Source organism: Helicoverpa zea, chromosome 12 (genome assembly GCF_022581195.2).
Source record: "Helicoverpa zea isolate HzStark_Cry1AcR chromosome 12, ilHelZeax1.1, whole genome shotgun sequence".
Lineage (NCBI taxonomy): Eukaryota > Metazoa > Arthropoda > Insecta > Lepidoptera > Noctuidae > Helicoverpa > Helicoverpa zea.
This window is the reverse complement of record NC_061463.1, coordinates 9,139,003-9,164,233: the sequence shown is the minus strand read 5'-3', so window position 1 is coordinate 9,164,233 and position 25,231 is coordinate 9,139,003. Positions and strand designations below refer to the sequence as shown.

The 25,231-nt window shown below is 34.4% G+C and overlaps 2 protein-coding genes across 3 annotated transcripts in view; one reads left to right on the top strand and one right to left on the bottom strand.

Moving 5' to 3' along the window:
• The window catches only part of LOC124635237 (low affinity immunoglobulin epsilon Fc receptor), a 78,372-nt gene that overhangs the window by 7,759 nt on the left and 45,382 nt on the right, over nucleotides 1–25,231 (top strand). The window lies entirely within an intron of this gene.
• Nucleotides 17,135–18,547, bottom strand: LOC124635236. Its single transcript, XM_047171091.1, has one exon. The coding sequence runs from the start codon at nucleotides 18,545–18,547 to the stop codon at nucleotides 17,135–17,137; it is 1,413 nt and encodes a 470-aa protein (XP_047027047.1).

Here is a 25,231-nt window from a genome sequence, read left to right as displayed (position 1 = left end):
ACCTAACTACTGTATGGATCTCAGTTATCTGAATAAATAAAACTTATTATTATTATTTATTTTCGTAATCATACATATTCTCTATTAAAACTTTATCTATAGCTCCTTCAATTACTAGTCCGTGCCAGGCCTTCCTTTAATAAATGGGTTATCTAGTAAACTTTACAAATCGGATCAGTGGTTCCTGAAAAGATGTGAAAAATAACTACATAATTTAAACGAACCTTTAACTTTCTTTTCTTTCAGTGCTGTTCGTTTCTTAAATTCCTGAGATGGTGACATTGTCATCAAATGTACAGACGTGTGGGCTTGTTGTGTCGTATCAGGTTTTCATACCAGATTCATTCTTTCCACTTTATTTTTTATTCTTAAAAGCTGGTGACACAAGTTGGCGAAATTAAATATATTCAGCTATTTTAGACAACACGTTTATCTAACGAACTTCAGAAACGTAGGTGGATAGCAAAATTAATTGGGAACAAATATAATGACCACCATAAAATGCTTTGATACCCTAAGTTTTGCAACCAGAAATATCTACTGAACACCAGAAAAATAAAGTCTAAAAATGTAATAGTACCAGCTATTTTAGTCACGACTTCACTTTAAATTGTATTCGACCACCAAATTTAGTAAATGATCACCAACTCTTGACGACCAAATTAATGTATTATTTTTGCCTAAATAAGTCACTGTGATTGCCATAAAATGTAGGCTTATTACCAAATAAAGTATTATGATGCCATATTAAGTTATGTGTCCGGCTTGCAATGCATGCGTGAGTGTCAGTATGACGAGTGACAGGGGAAAATGGAAGAAAATGACATATTGCGCCGACGCCAAGTAAAATTGGGAACAGGGCAGGAGAAAGAAGAAGAAGAATGTGTTTCTCAATACACTCTTATCGCACTGTTTAGAGGCATGCAATAGACAATTTTCCACGCTAGTGCAGGAAAAGGGTCCCCAAAATGTTATTACATTTATTTTATCAGGCCGAACTTATTTTTTTGGAGTCAGTTTACTTAAACAGGATAGCAAGATGTAAAAACTTTTTTGATGATCATTTACTACTTTTGGTGATCATTTACTACTTTTGGGATAACAATGATTTTTTTGGACTCATTTTGCTTAAATAGGATAGCAGAATTTAAAGACTTTGGTTATAATCTTACTTTAAAATGGTGGTTTAATTTTGGTGATCATTTACTATTTTTGGCTTACGCATGATTTATTTTGGAGTAATTTCACTTAAATAGGATAGCAAAGTGTTAAAACTTTGGTGATAGTTTTACATTAAAATGCGAGTTTCATTTTGGTGATCATTTACTATTTTTGTCTGCTGTTTGTTACTATATCTGGTGATCAGTTAAACATAAGCCAAATTAATTCACTTAATATCAAGTTTGTCATTAGGCATAATATTAAGTAAATATTTTTTTTTGCTGCTAATGACGTAATGGTGTTGTTGAGAGATAAAAATTAAGTACCTAATTATACATAGGCATTTAAAAACGAAAAAATAGGTCGTTTTTTCTACGGGAAATCATCAAATGACCCGCTGCTGTGGCCTTTTTCGAACAATCCGGCAGCTCCGTCAGGCTTTGGGCCCCACTGGGGAAAAAATAGGTACTTAACTTACCTTTATACATACTATACATTTGTCACAACATTCATTGTATGTAAGTATAATATCACAGTTATAATAAAAACAACTGTCATCGAAAAACCGCATCGTAACTACACTTTTCCGCTACCGTACATAAAAAGCTAAAGTGCCCACGGGAAATTAGAATAACAGCCAGCCACGTTGTACAGTAGTTATTAATATTTATTTTGACATTTCATAAAAGCAGTGCAGCCGAAGTTCCGCCATTTTTGTTGGAATAAAGGAACGAGTTGGGTCGCTGTGTGTTATCGTAGCAAGCTTATTGCAGTGTACGAATTCGTACGCTGTACGAACAAAAATATTGGATTTCTGGGCTTTCATATAACTTTTGAATGAAATGTCAGTTGATATAATTTATATAGGATTGAATTTTCAGAGCAGTTTATTTCAAAATTTTACATTTTTAGGGATTAAAATTGCAAAATTTTATGGAGGATGCAACATGATTTTAAAATAAATATTCACGAGTATAAAAAGTCGTGGTGGCCTAGTGGGCAAAGAACCAACCTCTCGAGTATGAGGGCGCGGGTTCGATTCCAGGTCAGGCAAGTATCAATGCAACTTTTCTAAGTTTGTATGTACTTTCTAAGTATATCTTAGACACCAATGACTGTGTTTCGGATGGCACGTTAAACTGTAGGTCCCGGCTGTCATTGAACATCCTTGGCAGTCGTTACGGGTAGTCAGAAGCCAGTGAGTCTGACACCAGTCTAACCAAGGGGTATCGGGTTGCCCGGGTAATTGGGTTGAGGAGGTCAGATAGGCAGTCGCTTCTTGTAAAGCACTGGTACTCAGCTGAATCCGGTTAAACTGGAAGCCGACCCCAACATAGTTGGGAAAGGCTCGGAGGATGATGATGATTCACGAGTATAATTCAAAGAGTTTATTTGTACGAAATATTTTTCGATTTATAAATCAAAATCTTTTACATAGCTCATATTTTATCCATGTTTAATATTTTATGCTCGCATTGAAGGACTCGGCTCACTTCATTTTTCGCATTCGGAACGCCATTGAAGGGAGAACAATCGAGAACATTGTTTGCGTTTTATTTTCCCGTCGATTTAAAACGTTTACAATAGTCATAATTCACGGATCATGACTGTGTATTTTTTCAACATCGCTGAATTTTTTAAGGTGGTCAAATATAAAATAAAACTTTCTGTTGTCTGGGATTTCTTTTGAATTGAAATTATATTTTTGAATCTGCGACAACGGGCAGTGATTAAAAGTCTAATCAATTGCACAGCCTTTATCCCATCGTTCATTTTCAAACCTATAATTCTTCTAATGTCTTCGAAATAAGTTCTTCGTAAGTAATTCACTACTCGTAACATCTCACGTATTTATTAGAAAGGGGCGGAGCTAACAATAAATGTTCACCAGATAAAATCAGCCGATTAACCTACAAAGATCGCGTGAAAAGTCAAATTAAATTGATTAATACTTGTCCTTAGCATTCTAGATGTAATCTAGGTATGGATGTTACAATATAACTGTTGTATCATATGATTGACGACTGTTATTACTTAGGTTTTGTAATCCATGGAAGGTTACCATGTGAAGGTCGTTGGTGGTTAAAGAAACAATTACAGACAATAAAGATGGATGGTGCGGCTACTTATTTGGAAATGAAGATGGCGTATCAAGTAAGAAGTACTTAGCTATATCGCTGCCATATTTATCCTAAGCTTCTCTGATAGTAAGTATGCCTGTTCTTTTTGCAATAAACAAACTAAGCATATTCGTATGAATTTCAGCATGTAAACATACCCATGTTTTAACAAAATAAATTATCTTTTATCTTTATCATGGGAAAATTATAATTTAAGAAAAGACGCGGGGCAGTTTAGTTCATAGGTTCATACATATGAAGCACCAGTTTCTTGCTGTTCATATTGGTTCAGGAGTTCCTGAGATTAATGCGTAGCAGATTAGTAGTAGTAAGTATATATATATTACTTAAAAGTAGCCGATAAGCTTTCATTCACAAAACGGGCTATCTATGTAACACTGAATCATCATATCAAGTTTTTCAATTGCTTATTTATCATTGCAGCTTTCTTTTTAAATTACCTATCTTTTTTTTTGAAAATCAAGCAGGCAGTCATCAAGTTTCGTTTTTAGCTAAAGCTATGCAATATTTACGACTTTATAAAATAGTCAGTTAACACCTAATTTCAATGCAATTAATCGATAGGTATCAACATAACTTTTATCGCTTTCCTAATTAGCACCCGTTGATAAGCCAGTGGTTATAATAATTTAGCTTTTTATACCCCTATTCTCATAAACATAGTTATTACAGAAACCGCGCATTTGTTGCAATTTGTAAAGGCGGACGTTGCACTCTACATTAATTGGTGCACGCAAAACTATTTGCGTGCACCAATTCAATTCATTCAAAATAATCGGTGATTTCTTCTCTTATTGAATTTAATATTGGTCTGTATTATTGAATCTAACATGTATATGTCTATTATATTGGCGTCTATCAAAATGTAATTAGCAGTAGGTATTATTAGAAAATTAGTTCAAACATCTTGAAACTGTTAAAGCTGATACTGCTGATACTACTCTCGAGGTTTTCCACTGCATTGAACTTTTGTTGAAGTTATAGTATAAACGCATATAGTATTAGGAATCTATAATTCTCAGCCTCTGTGCTAGACAAGATGTTTATTTTATAATTAAAAACGCTAGTAGAAGCATGAAAGCATGTTTAGGTAAATATATTGATAAGACACCTGACTTAATAGTGATTTTGTTTATTTTTCACGTTTTTACGAGCCCTTACAATTCTATAGAGGCTTTTTCTAGTCTTGTTGTTCTCAATCAGTTCAATCACTTTACCGTAAGCACAAAAAATGGATGGACAAGGTTTTTTTACACGCTTACATTATAGTGAGGTTTAACTAAAATGAGGAAGTCAAGTAACATGTCACTGTTTTGGCTTTCCCCAGGTCAAATTACATCTCCGTGTCAAATTACGACAAAATCAGTGCACCGTTTATATCCGCTTTCACCAAAAATATGAAGTTACATCTTTGTAAACTTAGTCCACATTATTATAAAACGTGGTATCAAAAGGTACTGGCTTTAGTTTATAGGCCATCTAGGTTTAGACCATCATCTGGAAAAAAGTTAATAGTCCTAAAACTGGTACTTTTCAAGTCCAGGTTTTGTAATAAAATGGAGTTCCTTTATTTAGTTATCTCTTTGATTATAAACTTAACAGTTTTGACCGTGACCCTACTGTAAAGATGGTCATTTATTAGCAGATTTGACAATCATAATATACTTAATTGACCATATAACAGTGATGTACCTTCATTTTCCGTTTGTTTAAAATCGGTGTCAAAACAATTGAATCTTGACATAAAAGCTGATATATTATGAAAGTTAAATAATAATCTTTCATCGATTTATGTAGATTTCCAAGTACTTAAGCACTTGTACAAACACAAACGGTGATTGTTTTTTGTGCAACTATCAAAATATTTGGTCACTTATATTACTCAGATTGACTGTTTTCCTACATTAACTTTTGCAATGTTAATTTTATTTCAAAATAATATCACAATGCTTTTAAACGATCACAAATATTTTTATTGCTTGACATAATTAAATGGCAATTAATCTTTTTAATTGCTTTAAAAACATTTCTTCTATAGGTACTGAATATATTAGGTAAATCAGTTGCTTACGTAAATACTCTTATTTTTTTTAACAATTTCATAACGCTACACCATGTGTAGGTACTTATCATATATAAATAAATGGATTATTAATTTAAATATTCATAAGAAACATGCGTAGTAACAGTGGGACATCACCTTGTATACAAATACAGTGTCAGTAAGTCAAGTGCATTCTGTTTATTATCTTAAGATTTTATCTTAATAAAAGACTACTTTTTAATTGCCAAAGATTAAAAAAAACAGTTTACGTTATGATTTATAAAACTTACATAAGATATTTAAATCTTGATTATAAGTATCATTAATATCTCGGAAACAGTGCGTTACAGTAATTACGTAAACCATTTTATTTTTATACTTAAGTTTTACGTTTTAGTTAAACGTGAACTACTTAGTTCTAAAGTTTCGTCAGAGCGCAACATTTTTCTTTCTTCAAACGTAAACGCAAACGCATACATAAAATTGTTAGTTAGAAGCAGGTATGCGTTTGTTAATAAGTTTAAAGTTAATGATCTATAAGGCAAGAATGCCAAGTTTATTTGGCTTCAGTTGAGTAAGTCGATATACTCGTGTAAGGCACATAATAATATGCCGTTGCTGACGATTAAGTAGCTAAGAACTAGAATGAAAATAGTGTAAGTATTTTCAGTAATTTAATAATATCCTAGAGGCTCCGATACTATTGCACCGATTAGAAATATTTTTTCACCGTAGGGATGCTACACTAGTTCTATGTGTCCGGGTCATTTTGTCATTACGAAGATTCTTAAGTCCCTGCCTAAATTAGGCTTAAGAATCAAAAAGAATTGAAAGATCCAAAACAAACCTGCAACTTTGTCATATATTGAGCTTAAATAGTTACCAATTACCTTTACCACGCTCTAAATTTTAAAAAGGTGTGTCCACATTTTTACATATTAATATCCAGTAATCAAATATAGTACATATCACCAGGTTTGGAACGACTACTGATTTGCGAGTTAATTTTAACCGAATCGTAGCTTAACCGTATACGCACTAATCAAGTTTTTGCTTTCCCGATATCGAAGGATTTGCTGCAAAAATAACGATTTAAAAATTCAAATCGAGACATAAACGAATCGAATTAATACCTAATGATAATAGATGTTTATGATGAGCATAATAAATTAGTTATTAGAATGTCAATCATTCATTCATATAATATTTACATTAATTTTAAAAATTAAAAATAAACTTATGTATACAACTTAAAACAAGCCTTATTTATACATATATACAACTAAAAAATGGCATCAAAAAACTCCTCATCGCTGCCCACCGGGAGTGTACCCAAGAGGCTGGCAGCATTGCCACGTTGGATGGCAATGCTTAATTTTTGACCAAAATAAAAACCATTATTAGAATAGAAGGTTATATTGGAACAACTTAGTAATATTGCATTTATTTTACTTTTAAATATTTAATCCCAATTTTTTTAATCGATATGTCTTTTCAAATATTCTAATGTACCTACGTTTCAGCAAGTGATTAGCTATACAGAGTGATTTAATGATATTTCATATCAATTAATTCAGATCAATGGCAGGTTACGACAGTCATCCTAAATACCAATGGTACCCATAAAATTAAATTGAGTCGTAAAATCGGATGAAGATCAAACTAGTACTCAGTACTTAGGCACATACTGATATATTAAACTTTTATTTTGCAATTAATACATTCATTAATATTCATACTTTTTTAAATGGGTGTGATTACGCTTCTTCATCTTTATTTTTTTATACTGAAACCAATATTATAGCAAATTGAATGTTTGAGGTTAAAAGTTTAAGCCATTTACGACAGTAATTTGAATTACAAACACGAAGAAGATCTTAGAAACTAACCTTGTGCTTTTGTTTCAGGTAAGTTGCAGAATCTTTAAGAGTAATCTTTAAGAGTTGTGGGTAAGAATATTAATTAGAGAGATAATTATTTAGAATATGCTGTTTTTAATAAATTACCTAATACTCACGGATTTCCCTTAGCTAGTTATTGCACAGTCACTCTCGTGACTATGAAGCCAAACCAATCAAACAAATGTCTAAATATAATTAGTAAATGAACCATTAGATACGAAACTAAATTATTATCTAGGAATACATTTAGACCACTTTCACATCCAGTCCGATCGTTCTTGCAAAGTCGTTCTAATTTATCTTTGGTCCACTAACTGTATTTAGATGGAATCTTGTATTTCCTAGCACTTTCAGTGTAAAATAATGTAGGTGACATGGTAGGGGTAGGATAAGTTTTATATGAAAATCAATTTGAATAACAAACAACCCTTCATGGTGACAGTTGGTAAAGAGAATTAATACTTTATAACTAACTACTATGTATAATATATGTACATAGTATATTGCAGTCAGTCGAATGATAAATAATGCACCTTTTTGAATCTGAAAACCCCCGTGCTAGTGTAAATGTTAATAAACATCTTTTATAAGTACTTTTAAAGCCTTAGTATGAGTATAATATTTTTTAAGGGTATTTTAGTATTTTACCAAGTTGTAAATTATTCTAATGTATGTCTATGTAATGACTATCGGTACATCGAGGTGTTGAAGTGTTTGTATAATAACGCCACCATGTCGGTCCGAGTACAGGAGCATAGCACGAAGCCGATTCCATTGAGAAGAGGCGTAAGACAGGGGGACGTAATCTCCCCGAAACTGTTTACTGCCGCAATGGAAGACGCCTTCAAGCTCCTGGAATGGCAAGGACTTGGCATCAACATCAACGGCGAATACATCACTCACCTTCGGTTTGCCGACGACATCGTAGTCATGGCAAAGTCGATGGAGGAACTCAGTATGATGCTCGAGGGCCTCGACCGAGTTTCACAACGGGTGGGCCTGAAAATGAACATGGACAAGACGAAAATTATGTCAAATGTCCATGTTCAGCCCACCCCAGTCTCTGTTGGAAGCTCGGTACTCGAAGTTGTTGACTCATATATCTACCTAGGACAAGTAGTCCAATTAGGTAGGTCCAACTTCGAGAAAGAGGTCAACCGCCGAATCCAACTCGGCTGGGCAGCGTTCGGGAAACTACGCAATGTCTTTTCGTCCGACATACCTCAGTGCCTCAAGACGAAAGTCTTCAACCAATGTGTGTTACCAGTGATGACTTACGGCACCGAAACGTGGTCTCTCACTATCGGCCTCATCTCAAAGCTCAAAGTCGCTCAACGAGCTATGGAGAGGGCTATGCTCGGTGTTTCTCTACGTGATCGAATCCGAAACGAGGAGATCCGTAGACGAACCAAAGTGACCGATATAGCCCACCGGATTAGCAAGTTGAAGTGGCAATGGGCAGGCCATATTGCTCGCAGAGCAGATGGCAGATGGGGCCGAAAAGTGCTGGAGTGGAGACCACGGACTAGCAAGCGCAGCGTAGGACGTCCACCAACGAGGTGGACAGACGACCTTATAAAGGTCGCCGGAAGACGCTGGATGCAGGTCGCTTCCAACAGGTATCTGTGGAGATCAAAGGGGGAGGCCTATGTTCACCAGTGGACGTCCTATGGCTGAGATGATGAAATTATTCTAGGAAGTTATTGATAGAACTTTACTGTACTTAGGTATAATACTTACTTAGTAAAAGTTATAAATAGAATACTAAGAATTATTAATGATGGACATAAATTTGTCTGTCGCTATCGTACAAAGTATTATTTAATTATGAACGTGAGTTAATTATGTTAAAGTGAGTTCACACGCATGGCGTGACCATGTTTTACTTTGTGAGTGACAAAAGTATAATCTGTAAGGTATGGTACTAATTTGTCATGAGGATTAAAAGTTTTTTTTCTGTGGTATGACATACCTAATCTCTTTCGTCTTTTTATATTTTATTACCCGACTGCAATGGGTTAAGATCTTTAATTAACCAGAGGCTGCTCTTAAACCCAGTTTAACTAAGACATACTACTTAGCAATAAGCCTTAGGATATTAATGAACTTCCTATCAGAAATTATTTCTGAAATCCGTCTAGTGGTTAAAGATATTAGCAGTAGTATAGACCTCTTTGGTACCTACCCTTTTTAGTTCTCACAAAATTTGAAAAAGATTATGAATAATTGCGTCAATTGCGTGTGATGATAACTAATGCAGTAGAATTCAATACTCCAATAGAAATGTAATAAATACCAAAGACACAGATTCTCAAAGCTTGAATCACCAACGGAAGAAAACCGTAACATTAGTGACACGCAATGCTCTATAAAGTCTACAATCTAGATTCTAGACTAGCTCACTAACAGTCCAGTTTCAAAGTGTTTGGTAACAGGCCCGATTTGGAGCAATAGGCTAGACTAGGCGTTTTGTATTTCCTAGTATAGCTACGTACGTGCGATCAACGGAAGATAGCCGTTTCCTACCTATTCTAGAAGAGCGGTCTGTCATGTGGACCTTGCAAAATGGTTGCACTAACATTCTACGTCACTTTATTCAAATTTCAATCTTAAAACTTGGAGTGTAAGGTCCAGTTTTACTTGTCAATAAAAAGTGTCGGTAAAATTATTATGCATTTGCGTGGAAACTACGGCTAAATGGATTACGTTACAATTTCGTGCATCAATTTTCAATTTTATATCGATTCGTTATTTTTTGCATGTGCAGTTTTTTCGTGGTTTTGGATGGTGTGATGTTACAAGCATACTGGCTGGTTATTTCTTGATAATCTTCTGAATAGCTGAGTAAGGGCCAATTTTTAGAGATATTTACTTGCGACAGGATTGCTTCAAAAACCTTTTAGTCATTTCTGAAAACGCATGCATTTAATGAAATCTGTGAATTGCATGTATCAGTATTCTGTAGGAAAAAAATATATTTGCTATTTTAATTATAACCAACATAGATATTATGCAAATCACGTGAGATCAATGTAAGTCATCAATCATTGTGTCAGAATTTGTATTAATGATTGATTTCATAATTTGCAAACATCATTACAATTTGCAATACAATAGATATAATAAATACGTGCGGTAACATAATTAAATACAATTTTTTAAATGTAAGAAGACTCTCATAATAAATTAGTAATGAAACCTTTTTCGGCTTATTAAAACGGACACATTTAATAAGTATCTTGTCCACACAAGATAGTTTACTCTGTTTTATTGAGCTATTGACAAAAATATATGGTTATGGTTAAACATTCAATAAAATAAAATGAACTTTAAATAAATTGCATACACAGAAATAAGCTACTGATTAGTAGTAGCTGATTCATTGCTACAGTATCGATACGCCACTTGAAAGAGATCAAAAGCTATTTCCCGCCAGTCTTCTTAAACATATCGGAATTAAAAGGGCAGCTTCATATCCCACATAAACCGGTCCAATCATCACGAATACAAAATAAAGTACATTTAATTACGACCAACAATTATTTTAAATCTCCTACTAATAGCACTGAATAAATATTTGTAAATGTTAATGGCGCTGAAATATATTGCACTAGCTTCTGCTGATGATTTCACCCGCTTTCTGAGGAAACCACTTGAGGACAAAAAGTCTATAGTCTTCCTCGATAGATAAGCTATCTTACACTGAAATATTTTTTGAAATTGGTTTAGTAGTTTCTGAAATTTGCGCGTTCAAGCAAACAGACAAACAACCTCTTCATATTAGTATTGATTCATAATATTAGTTACTTAATAGATCGTGTAACGATGAAGGCCTAACCTAAAACTAATGGAATGTACAGTATAATGTATAAGATTATTAAGTAAATAGACGAGCAATTTGCCGAAGTAGGAAGAGGTTCAAACACAGTTGTGCAAGACTTTAAACTGGAGCAAACACTTAGAGTTTACAGTGTTACCATAAATCCTCTGGCATTCTCTAGAACGGTATTCAGAAATTCGGAATTTTCTCACGACCAATACAGACCCTTTATATGTATATCTATACAATTATAAAAAGGAAATATAGTTTTGTTTGTTTGTACTCCAAAAGCTCTGAAACTACTGAACCGATTTGATTTTTTTTTCGCTGTCGGAAAGCTACACTCTTTCCGAGTCACATAGGCTATATTTTATCCCGGTACGGGTAGAAGTTCCCACGGGACTCGGTTGAAACCTGTAAAATTCAGCATCATATCCACACTATATTGACGAAATAAACCACCTAAGTATATTCAGATTCCAGACGCTGATCATTTTTTACTCATATAAAATGTTTTTGGAAAAACAGAGATAATGACCATTAAGATTTGATTTGCCACGATAAAGCGTGGTTAAGTAATATTTAACGGTTCATGAAATAATATAATTGACACCTTTACAAATAATTGTACCTATAAGGAAATGACAACTGTTTATTTATTGATTTCAAAAGTTATACAATTATTTTTTGGCCCTTCATGATAATTAGTCAATAGTCATTTATTCATTTATAAATAAGTTCTTAATATTGTAAAACTTTTTCTTAATTATCAATGCAAAAATATAACAAGAAAAATACCTATTATTGAAAAAATAGAACAAGAGATCCCCAAACTACAAAAATCTAGGTAAACTGGTTATTTACCTGAATTAAAAAAAGGGTCGTAAAATTTTCCTGAATAATTTTTCTACAAAGATATCTTAAACCTAGTTACGACAACCTGAAAGTTAAGTTTAAATAACTTACAAATTAGATGCATTGTGATAATGAGACTCGTCGGTGACAGCACGAACCATGCTAATGGACTAATTAACGCAGTTTATATCCTTGTGTCTGCGCAAAGCACGTTACTATAGTATACGCAATGAGTTCCAAACGAACCTTTCTAATGTTCCTTGCAAGATTACAAGAAACATCGGAGAATTGGGTACAATTATAAACCCAATAAAAAAATACCGGCCCACACATCGTCCTCCTGCCTTCATCCCAATTTTATTTGGAGTCGATGCAGCATGTTTTTAAGTCAATTGCCGACCCTGTTTTCTAATAAAAATAATATTAATAAACAAACCAATAAAAGGATCGTAATAAAAAGGTGACACGGCTTAATTACCTAATCGTAAAATAATAATCAAGGGCGTTGCTTTTTTATAGATACTGCTGGATTTGAGCATATAATTAAGTAAGCCAATTATATTTATTACAGTGAAATACGAAGTGTAAAATTTTTTTTATAAAGTTATTTAATTAAATTAAAATGGCTTCCATGACACCACATGGTTTAATCGTTTGTTAGGCAGAAACGAAGCAACGGAGTTAGTTGCAAAAATATTGTTTCTGACCCGACTAAAACTTTCTATTTATTTTATTACACATTGTAAGAATGTTCAAAACAAATAGATTCTTCTACGTATTCGCAACTTCCGCACAGAATTAGTCACCGAGAAAAGTGTGTCGTGAAATATTGTTTTTAGACTGTTTAAATAAACAGAATTGACGTAACATAATTGTGAGAGAAGCCCGCATATTTGAACATTTAAAAATACAAATATCTTAAAACTTAGTTTTTGTGTTGAATTAATACGTACCTACCTACCAATTCCTATTTATCTTGGTGCAAAAGGAAGGTGCCTAACTAACAAATGTTACTTTCAATGTCACAGGCGTATCTTATCTTGTACAACTTTAGGTCTAACATTTGAAAGTTCGGTCTAGTTTCTAGAAAGCAGTATCGATCCAGCCTGAAGGCAGAAACGTAATGACTTTACCAGTAAATCGGAAAGTCTGGATCGAGTCGGTTTCAGTCAAATTGGACTGCATTTTAACGAGAATAGATTACTCGGCTTTGTGCACTTTGCGTGCTTATCGCTGATATACGGAACCACGGAGTTTTGATAATGGTGAGGCTTTATTGTCTCGCAGACGGATCTCTAATATTAGCGGACTTTGGTTGTTTTTTAAGAACTTTTTTCGCGATAACTTTATATGGGTAAAAAATACCGAACATGACACTCATAACTAAAAATAAAAGATGTGTTATCATCAGTGTTTTAATTATGCCGTGTTTGAGTTCAATGGCATTTCCAGATTTTTTTAAATGTCAAACCATGCATAATTACGTTGGATCTTTAGCATTGACATTTTTATCAAAATAATTAATTATTATTTTAAATGTATGCCTATAAATAAAGCCTAATATCTATTACACATCAAATCACAACACATATTTGTATGTAGTATTAAAATGTATGTAACCTTAACACAAGAATGGGATTATATACTAAAAGATAATTACGGAATAAATTAGCAGATCTTGATCCACGAATGCAAAATGTAATGATCATCTGCCCAGCCCAAGATGATAAAATAAAATATGGTGATTGTGGAATGGAATAAAGAGGTCCAGTTAGGAGAAGCAAATGCCTTTCTGATCTCTTTAATTGGGATGGTGGATGATAATGATATGAATGATGTGTCAAACTTCGAGAAGGACAACTTGCGTGAATGAACCGAGTCTCTAGAATATCGCTGAATTAAAGAAATATGAGATATATAGTAGGTATATCTTACGCGATACAAAAATATGCTCAAACCATATCATAATTCAGGATTATTAAAAGTTGTTCCACATCAAAGTGTGACTTGCAATGCAACTTGTAATTTCGAAATTAGTACCGAGTTGGCCAATCATAACACATTTGCACACCATAACGATGCATTTCCCGAGTTGCACCGACTGATTGAGCTAACCTGACAATTTCCGCGGGATAATAACTATTAGCTTCGAATATAGATTATTATTTATTTCTAATATCTACCTAGATTTCAATGTGTTCAGCCGAGGTTTAAAACTTATCAATTTCGAAAGAGTATGTCATAAAACACTAAGACCGTAAAATGAAAACAAGTCATTTACTTCAATCAGTAGTTAGTGTCAGCAGGTTAGGACTGGAAGCCGACCCCGATATAGTTGGGAAGAGGCTTGGGAGATGAGTAAGTGCCAGCTAAAATTCTTCACCATCATCTTGCTCTCGTCCTTATGGCTATTTTTATTTGGGGTCAGCATCCATTCCATAGCCACTTGGGTACTTTTCTGTCTAGCGTCATCCTTACAAGTAACATTATTACCAGCCATGACATCTGATGATTCATTATTAATTTACCGTTGCTTTAAACAACTAATATTACTCCGACGTTTAATAACCTGCCTTGTATTGTTAGGTTTTAAACCAAACCCTTCTATTACTTTCAATAACACAGACCTTCACTTACAATGTAAAATTATGACGTAAGTAAAACTATGACGTCACACAGTTGATGGAACACGTGTTAAATCATAGTTCTGAAGTTCTACAATGTAACTATTGCTATAATAGGCAAATCACTACTCATAACGAAGTTCACCGACAATACGAACATCAGTTTTCTTAAAATATCTATTAACCTTCCATGAATCTTTACGTTTAATTTCAAAGTAAACAGTTGTTTTATCAAAAAGAATGTTGTTACTGTCGATGAATTTGGGCCTCAGTCTTATCAGCTAAAATCTAGCAGCCTAAATGTAACTTTCATAAGGTTTCATACTCCAGTTTGTTGCAATACTTCAAAATTAAATTAGCATTGTCAACGAACCATGTGTATATCATTATTAAGCAAAGCATGACGATGTTTGCATAACAGCGGCTGCCATTTTTATTAATGCATTAAAATATAAAGCATTAGCATAATTTCCTACTATATCCATGCTCTACTTTCCCCATACAATGGAGAACTCAAAAACCGTATCGACGGAACCTCTAGTTGCATAAGGGATGTTACACATGTAGGTAGGTAGCTATGTAAGTTCATACAACGGCCGTGGATGCCCACTAAGGCTCTGTCATCTGATACGAAATTCATGTTCATTGTTTCTCTGGTTTATAGTCTGTTTATCTGATATTTCGAAACGTGCCTACCATATAATGTATGCACGGCCTAAGCTCGGTAACCTATATTCGGTACAAACGCAAGTCCGCCGTTGTTACAATCCCGTGGACAGCGATACCTGGCCACTTGATTTAGTGTTTATTGTACCTAACAAAGCTGTACTCGATAGTTTATATCCCACAGTTAATTGCATACGAAATAATCGTTAAATTTTAACAGCAACATTGAAAACAATTAATGCAATGATAATGACCTACAACAGGTTTATAAACGAGATTATGGCGGCATTTTTCGTTTAAAATTAAAAGATCTGAAATGTATCAAAGACAGCCAAGGACAGTAAAAGTTGCCACCGACCTGTGTTTTTGACCTAGATTTTTTTAAGTTCCATCGGAGGGTAGTAAAAGGATTGCAGAATCAATCGGTTTAAGTAATACCTGTGATTGTGGCGAACTACGAGGTGTAAGGTGAGCCAAGCTCTTTCGTTAATGGCATTTTATTTTAACGTAGAGCTTGTGTTTTCGGAAAATGAACTGAAGACCTGAGATACTTAACTTAGTTCTTATTTTAACTACCGAAGAGGATAAGAAGCAAACATATTTTTTTATAAATGTTCTGCAAATATATAAGCCTGCAAGAATTCAACATCGATATATCACGTATCCTCTCAATAATCACACATTAGCAGGCGCTTAAAACGATCTGTGAGTTTTACCTTCAAACAAGCAAATTACTTATTATTATATCTGCACCGTTGGTAGTAGTATTTCATGGTGTGGAAATTTTAGCATTCAGAGAATGCGTTCCTGACACGTCGCGATTGAACTGACGACGTAACTTTGCAATGGCGTTGCAGTTACGATAAAAATATTTTTGCTGGTTGTTTACCGTTTTAACAATTGAGGAGCATTAAAACAACATTATTATATCAATAATCAATGAATGTAGTTACGTCGTCAGTTCAATCGCGACGTGTCAGGAACGCATTCTCTGAATGGCCGAACTATAATAAATTGTATGATCCACACTCGTTTCGTTTTATGCAGCATCAAGTGTGAGGACGACTTTCTCTGACAAGCCGGAATTCATTCACGCGTTATTTAGAAGTGATCGCTTATATTTATAGTTTGAACTACGTCCGGTATCTTAATTATCGTTAAAATGGTCAATAACATGAGCTTGATGTCAGATTATTTGAGAGTATTTGATTGATTTCAAGTGGAAATAAATATGTAAATTGAACGTTCTTGTCTATGTGACGATGAACACAATTTTCTTAAAATTTATGTTATATACAGAGTTAAATACTCTCATTTTGCTGTATGAGAACAACAAAATTAAAGTTTAATAATAATATTGAAAGAAGTTGATACTTAACAATGCTAATTTCAATAGTTTTTCGTAATCATACAGAAAATGTAAAAAAGTAAAACATTGTATATACATACTGTAAACAAATAAAAAGGCTAGATAGATAAAATTAGATATTATCTCTGCAATAACCAACATTCTATCAAAGTAAAAATCGAGTACTAATATTAATTGTTGGGTGAAATACCAGCGGCGCCGTCTGAGCGACGTCTGCGCATGCTTTCACCTGTCTCACCCGTCATTCAATCCGTCAATGTGTCCGGCTTGATCCAATCTTAGCTTCGCAATGTGTGAACAACACTGCACCGAAAGTCATTAGACAAGAACACCTTACTTAATTATATACGAACAAAAGGATTTTGACATGCGGAAGAGACGATAAATCGATAAAAAAACTATTGATAAGTTCATCTGCATACATAAATAGAATAAAAGAAAGTAAGACCCATGTGTTAAAGTTTATTAAAAATTTAAATACCTCCATTTGACATGATAAAAACATTTTTTGTGCCACCAAAATGATACAATGACTAAATAATATGAGACACAGTTACCCGTTGTTATTGTTTTCCATGAAAGCTTTTACTTGTTCTTGATACATTCGGTGTTTTTCCTCTAGCGTTTTCAAAGCGCTAGATTGACGAACTCCACCTACGTTAACCATGAAACTAATTTGGACTGGAGGCATTTCAGATTCAGACTCCGTATTAATTCCCTTGTTTTTCGAACTAGATTTTGTCCTCACCTTAGATTTCTCATCAGCCCTCATTTGCACGTTAACATCAGGCTTATTTTCAATCTTTGGTTTAGCTTCAGTTTTCTGATTAACGTTGGTATCTCGTTTTTTCGGTGCGGACTGCTTCAGTCTTTCCTTTTCAGAATTTCTCTCTCTGATCCTCTGAGCACCAGCGGATTTTGATTTGTAATATGGATTCTTGATAGTTTTGGGAATCTTGTCATTGGTCGATTTATTAATTAAATAAGATGGATTAACGTCTAATTTGGCGCCTGGTTCCTTCGCTGTGTCTTCGCGCTTTACCGATATTTCTCTGCGCTTTGCTGACGAGTCCCTCTCAGTTTTCTTTTCTATTTCTGCTTGATAAGTTTTTTTGTATATCTTGAGACGGTTTTCCATCCTTACTTTTTCGGAATATCTTTGTAGACTCCTTGCTCTTTCTAGTCTCGGTTTGATTCGTTCTAGGTCCGGTCCCAATCCACCGAGTTTCAAATTTTGTATGGGTTCAATGGTAGCTCGTCGAACATGACGTCGAGAATTTGTTACCTCTGATACACTTCTAAGATTGTCAGGACTTGGATCACGAATATGGTCGGCTTTAATAGCTAAGTCTTCAGTAAACTGTAATTCTTCTTCGCGTTCTTCATATGAATTATCCAAATAATGTTGTATGCCACGAGACAGAAGTTTTTCATAATACATTTCATTGTAAGGTTCGGTATTGTAAAACTCTGGTACGGGATTGTTAGTTTCATCACCGATACTTTCTCGTTCAGTGTCTCCAAATTCAGGTGATAATGACCGTATTTCATTTTTATCTTTTTTCTTATCAACATGACTTGGCGCGAACTGCTTACGAAACATCTCCAGGTATGTGAGTCGTTTTGGCTTCGAGTCTCTTTCCTTATTGACCAGATAACTGTTAGCTTGTGTCAGCTCCCTTTTTAGTTTTTCATTTGCTTTAAGAAACTTGTTACCTGAATTATTTTGCTTTCTATGCTGATCTTTTGGTACCTTTATGAGTACATCCTTTTCATAAAACGGTACAAGAATTGTGTCAACATTTTCATCGGACTTTCTACATTTTGATAATGGCTTACGTTTGAAATTAGTTTCCAAGCTATCGAGTGATATATTGCTGTCGGTACTTGAGTTTTTATCCATTGCTCTGAATGAAAATTTGAGTCTTTTTCTTTTACTCATAAACAGATACGACGACTTGTCCATAGTGTCAAAGTGACAATGATTTGATTTATTTTTTTACAAAATGTGGCCAGATCGGGTGAGGTTAGAAACTTTTTAGAATGCAAATAGGTTGACTTAAGACAACTAAATACATTTAAGGAAGTTGTCACTGCAATGTCTGAAGCTCAGCTGAAACAGCAGTAAATAGTAGGATAGTCAAAAGTTGGGACACGTAGTGTGTTGGCAACGGGCCAGATTGGAATAATGCGCAAATTGCTTTACGCCCCTCGTCGGCAAGTTGGGGCGGTACACGAGCACGCGTCCTGTGCTGCTCGTCCAACACATCGCTTGAACTGTCAACACTATTTCTACTTGTATTTACATTTTAAATTCGAAGAAAAATCCCCCGTATAAAAATAGACCTAACCGTTTTTAGGATGTAATATGGTGTCACAATGCGTAACTTTATTCTGAAACTAAAGCATTTCTTTAAAATGATTATAAATGGAAAAAAAAAACAATGATATGTAGTAGGTAATATTCAGCAGAGCACTCTCGATTCCGGATTCCGACAAGCCAAACAAAACCGAACAGCAATCTACTTGCCATAATCTTAAAATCCTCCATTTGAAATTTTGCCAAAGATTCTAGACATCTAGACAGGATCGTACGTCTTACTATTTCACGGTTTTTACACGTATTTTTGTGATGGGAAGAAAGTTATTATTTAATGTTTCATTTCATTTCGTTAGTGTTTGCCCGAGATGTTTTTTCGACAATTCCTATGAATTCAGGTATTTTGACCCGGTTATTATTTTCAATGGTATTGTTCTACACGTGCAGTGTAACGTATAATTATTACAGAGTATACAATGGCAGCAGATTCCTGGCTGGCTCCGTGCCAATGTCCGACTGAGATAACGGATTGGGGGCAAGTTACCCGCGACCCGGCCGGATTTCCTCTCTTATTACCCACATAATACCTATTTTATGCATTTAGGTCCTTTTGCAATTGCATTTTGGTTCAAGTGCCACTAAATTCGTCTATTAGAGATGGAATATTTACATTTTAATTAAATTGTAACTCTGTACTGTCATAAATATTGAAGTTATTACCAATGTAGTTAGCACTTATTTATGACTAACATGAAAAGATCACTCAAACCTACTTAACTGTTCCCATGACATTCCACACGTTTGATCTATCAGTAGAGATAAATAAATATCCTTGATTTAAAATTAAAAACACATTGTCCATTGTCATACAGTGTGTAAACGAATATGTTTAGTGCTGTTGACCGTGTAGTACATGATTAATATTGAATCGATTTAGGTTGTCTCTTATCTGTTTGTGGAATACATGAGAATCACATTTGATGGGGTAGCAAGTTTCATTTCAAAAGTACCTACTACACAAAAAATCTACAATCTGACTCTCTTTAGATGGTATTTCTTCTGTCTTAATAATCGGATAATTGGTTTACTTTGTTTGCTTTGAAGACTATTATGAAATTCTGTATATTATCCGAAATGTAAATAGTTTGAGCTTTATTGATGACATCTAAAACAATATTAGCATCAGCTTCGTCAATAATGTCATCACGTGCTGATTGCATTTTAATGTACTCCAGTTCATACATTATTCCGACTCAATACCGACCTGCTTTATCATTCAAATTGATACTAGATGAGATACATACATTAATAACTACATAACATTTGTTAATGTTTAACTATTAACTGCTTTGTCAGTTTAACTGATCAGGTGTTAAGGCCGACGGTAGCAAATCATTGTCATTTCTTACTCATGAATGCATAACGTTACAACGTTACACGAATTTGAACTGTAGTACCTTGTTTTAAGGTTCATAGAAATGGTTTCTTATATGTCAGTTCAGTAATGACAGCTCATGACACCATGATAGCATCGATGGCATTTAGAATAGAATTGGAACCGGAAAGCTAATCTGAGGTCCGAAGTATGGCGTAATTCTAAAGGTGAACAAGATACAAGTTTAAATATTCCCTCATAAAAGGAACTCTCAAGGACTTTTCATTTGACAATGTAGTTTTTTTTTTCATGATGACATTTTGCATTCATGATTTTTTTATTCCTTTTAATTTTTATGTTGGTATCATCGATTAATTGGTCATGCATGTTGCGTTGCTTCGAAAACATTATAAACATTTCAGAATCTTTATGCTTCAAATAATATTTCATTGTTTATACATAGAGCCTCACACAGTCTTAAAGAGTTAACCATATTTTTTTATTACCTTGTGAAACTTTTTCTGACCATTGTTACGAACTTATCTCAAAAAAGTATTATTAGGTGTTCGATATTCATCATCAGCTTTACAACCGTCCCAACTGCTGGGCACAGGCCTCCTCTCACAAGTAGAAGGATTGAACGTTAATCACAACGCTTGCTTAAGGCGGATTGATGATTTCAGACAGATTCTGAGAGATGGGCCATTGGTGCAGAAGATATTCTTAGCAAGTATATACAGAAAAGTTGCATTGCATTGGTACTTGCTTGCCTAACCTGGAATCGAACCCACACTCATACTTGAGAGGTTGATTCTTTACCCACTAGGCTACTACGATACAATCGATATTAAGGAAACTAAATTAATTTGATTCTTAAATAGAGTCAACATTAACGGCCTATTAGCTATTAATGTTGCCTAAAACAAAAACCTTGACATTTGTACAAGTTCAATGAAATACCTATTTTAGTAAAACGTGGATCGTTTTCTGTCGAAAAAGTAATAAAAAATTAGCTTGACCTACGTTGATCTAACACTGGATATTGATCTATTTTTGTTACTTATTGTTAAATAACTCTGAAAAATCCTATGCTGGTGTTATACATTTTATTAATCAAAGTTTGAGGGCCGATTGTAAAAAAACACTGTTGACAAGTTTTGTTAATAGTAAGAACCCATGTCGTTTCGCTATTTTTGCGTCATCTTCGTTCAAAAATATGTACCTAGAAGCCATTAATAAACAGTACGTTGCCAGTTTTTGCCGATGTCATTATCAATCTTTAGATTTCTTTTTAAACAAATGAATTCATCTCCGTTACTATTATCTCTAAGAGGCTTTTACATTTGACCTTGACTTCCATTACTATCAACAATTATACCTAAGTAGGTATTGCGTTTGCGTTACACAACCACGATAAGAAAAGGCCTCAGAGTTTCAGATGATAACCTCTAACAAGATTATCGACAGTTGCAGCATAAATATCAGAAGAATAGACTGAGGATTTCAATAACCTATCTATCGTTTCATTTTCTTACTAAAGATGGAATTTTGACATTAGCCCCAGCCGGGGCTGCGGGATTGTTCGGAAGAGTTACCGCGGCCCTGGTAGTAAAAGGCCTACGAAGAAACATGATGGGTTTTAATCAGTAAGAGTGACACTCCCTCACGCTGCTAACCCACAGCGGGAAGAGTCATTTGATGATTTCCCATCAAATTCCTATCTCGTCGTGTCGGGCGAAAGAAGTCCACTGCTTCCCAATCTCTGGTAAGCAAATCCACAAATAGAAAGATTGTTGAAATCGTCTGTCAGAGTACAAAAAAAGCTACAATAGAATCCTTTTAACTATCCAAACAAAGTTTGCCCGCAAGGTGACACAAATTAGGATGGTTTATACCGATTTGGGCCAAGGTGTAGTAGAATCGGTGTCAATTGTATGACAATTGCGAAGTGTTGCGTTCACTAAGATTTTGAGTGCACGCACATTTAAATCTTCGAATACAAAGATGTCTTCCAAGGTCATGTTGTTGCATTGTGCATTAAGTTAATCATCTGCCTTTCATCGTTTTGGTCGTTGATACAAGACTATACTCTATACTCCATTTGAGTATCAACTTAACTATACATATGTTACACAATCTTTATATGACGTTTTATTTCTGATCTCTCTCTGGTCGTGTCGGATAGCCGTCCCATCGGGCTATGAGAGTGAAGGAATAGTAGGTAAGTGCACTTGTGTCTGCGCAAATGCTTGTGCACTAATGTCCTGCGCAATTGGCTGATCTCCTTATATGAGAACAGCGTAGATGATAATCGACTAGGACATTTTTTTAATGACACTTTAACCTACAATAATACCACTTTCTTAATAAGTTCAATCGTTATGTTAAGCAGTAGATTATTTGTTTCATATGTATTAGTGTAAAATTTCTATCGAGATTATTTACTTTTAATGTAAGTAGTGCCTACACAAATGGTGAATGGATGTAGGCGACTAAAGATGATATTGAACGTGTTTTGTTTTAAGTCTTAAGTAATCTGTAATAGCTCAATCAGTATGGTAATGACATGACATACTATATAATGACCATATTGAACGATTACCACTCAAATGTTTTAGCTAGTCTCTTAGTTATTTTAAACTTTGCTATTTTGCCATTGTAATTAGCTGTAGAACTTCTTATAAGTTTCGGACATTTGTTTCAATATAAGTAAGGATACGTCAGTTCAATGATAAATACATAGCAGTTTAGGCATTTTTAACAGGCTTTTATAAGTCGACTTGTATGTAGGTAACCTCATCGTAACTGTGAATGCTGTAAGTTGTTCTAAAATTGTTCATGTAAACTGAAAATAACAATTCTCAGACTGGTTATCTCTATTATGCAAAGGAAATAGGTTTGAAAAGATTTCACAAATTCTTTCGCTTTGGGAAGTTACACTACTCCCGAATAACATCGACTATATCTTATCCAGGTACGAAGTTTTGTCCAAAGTCCAAGGGGCAGGAGGCAGGGGGATCGCGGGAAACAGATACTAATAACAGAGTCGATAGAGTAATAGTTTTAGAACATACAAATTCAGTGTTAAAGCTGTATAACTATATAAAATGATCGATTGGTCATAGTAATTTAGCGCGCCCTACATTAGGTCATCGACCTCACGCTATTGAGCAATTAATTTCAACAACATTGAAGAAAAACTAAACGTTATGAACTTGATATACTCCATGAACTTGTAAAATAAATGGTTTAGGGTTAATCTACATTCTACACTAGGTACTCTTTCACATGAAAAGTATAAGTACATAGAAAATAAATACTTACTTACTGTAGTGTATAATGGTTTTCATGGTAACACATTACTTACTACATCATCCCTGCATCGTCTAAACTTGTGTTTGACGTAGGAAATCTAAAAAAAGTAAATAGGTATCATTCGTTTCCAAAGAAGCCACACATAAGTCATCATCATCCTCCGAGCCTTTTTCCCAATCATGTTGGGGTCGGCTTCCAGTCTAACCGGATTCAGCTGAGTACCAGTGCTTTACAAAAAGCGACTGTCTATCTGACCTCCTCAACCCAGTTACCCGGGCAACCCGATACCCCTTGGTTAGACTGGTGTCAGACTTACTGGCTTCTGACTACCCGTAACGACTGCCAAGGATGTTCAATGACAGCCGGGACCTACAGTTTAACGTGCCATCCGAAACACAGTCAGTGGTGTCTAAGATATACTTAGAAAGTACATACAGACTTAGAAAAGTTGCATTGGTACTTGCCTGACCTGGGATCGAACCCGCGCCCTCATACTTGAGAGGTTGGTCCTATACCCACTAGGCCACCATGACTTTTCCAACACATAAGCACATAAGCCACACGTATAATATATAATAAACCATGTAAGTATAAGATTGTTGTAAAAAGACAATTGATAAAATAATCCAGTATCTCTACAACTTTTTTATGTAAATTATTAAATACTGCTACAATTTTTATTTCCGAAGCGTGCCAAACTTACGCAATAATCCATTACATTTATTATCTGTGCAAAATGCGTTTCAGATAAGTTCCGGCGTTTGAACCAGATAACACAGTTAGTTCCGAGACAATAAAACGATTAGTTACACTGTTCGCACTTGACCTACATTTGTACGTTTATTAATCTAAGCTTTAAATGTAGCAGCACTAATCGCAGATCAGTAATAAGTTAAAGAATACGGAACAAAAGATTGATCGATTGGTTCTCGTTGATCAAATTATTGATGCACTTTTAAATAGTCGACAGATGGTTATTATATTAAGTCCTTGCAATTTACTCTTTTTGGCTTTGTATGGAGATATTCAGATATCTGCTTGTATGCTCTCTGCTCCAACAGGTATCTGTGGAGATCTAAGGGGGAGGCCTATGTTCCGCAGTGGACGTCCTATGACTGAGATGATGATGATGAAGCAATAAAAAAATCGTAAAGCCTACTTCACATGTTCGTCTAAATTAATTGACAGTGCCATTTCTAAGTTTAAATTATGTTTTTATCTTATTTTCTAAGAGAAAATATTTTAATTAAATAGCATGTAGCATAGCTTAGAATTCTTGTTTTAAATCCATTATTTATTATAGGTACCGTTTCAAAACAAGCATTAAAGTTTTTTTTCGTTTTTTAAATTAATTGAACACATTTCTTTTGCATAATATTATAATTTACATTATGCGGTCCATTGGCCTATCTCAGGTTATGTCAATAACCTATCTCCTGGTAACGGTATCCTAGAACTAGTTTTTTGCTCCGGGACTGTTTACAGAATAGGCTGTCTAAGTAATTTATGACCTCTTAAAAAATACAACGGGAATTTATAGAGTCAACGCACTGATTATTATTTTAAATAAGGTTGACAACCTGACAAGAGAAAAACAAAATAATTAGATTTGATGATATATTTATTATTTATATACATTT

Bases quoted from the DNA above. Each gene is read 5' to 3' on its own strand.
- LOC124635236 (XM_047171091.1), bottom strand. From the start codon at position 18,547: ATGGACAAGTCGTCGTATCTGTTTATGAGTAAAAGAAAAAGACTCAAA.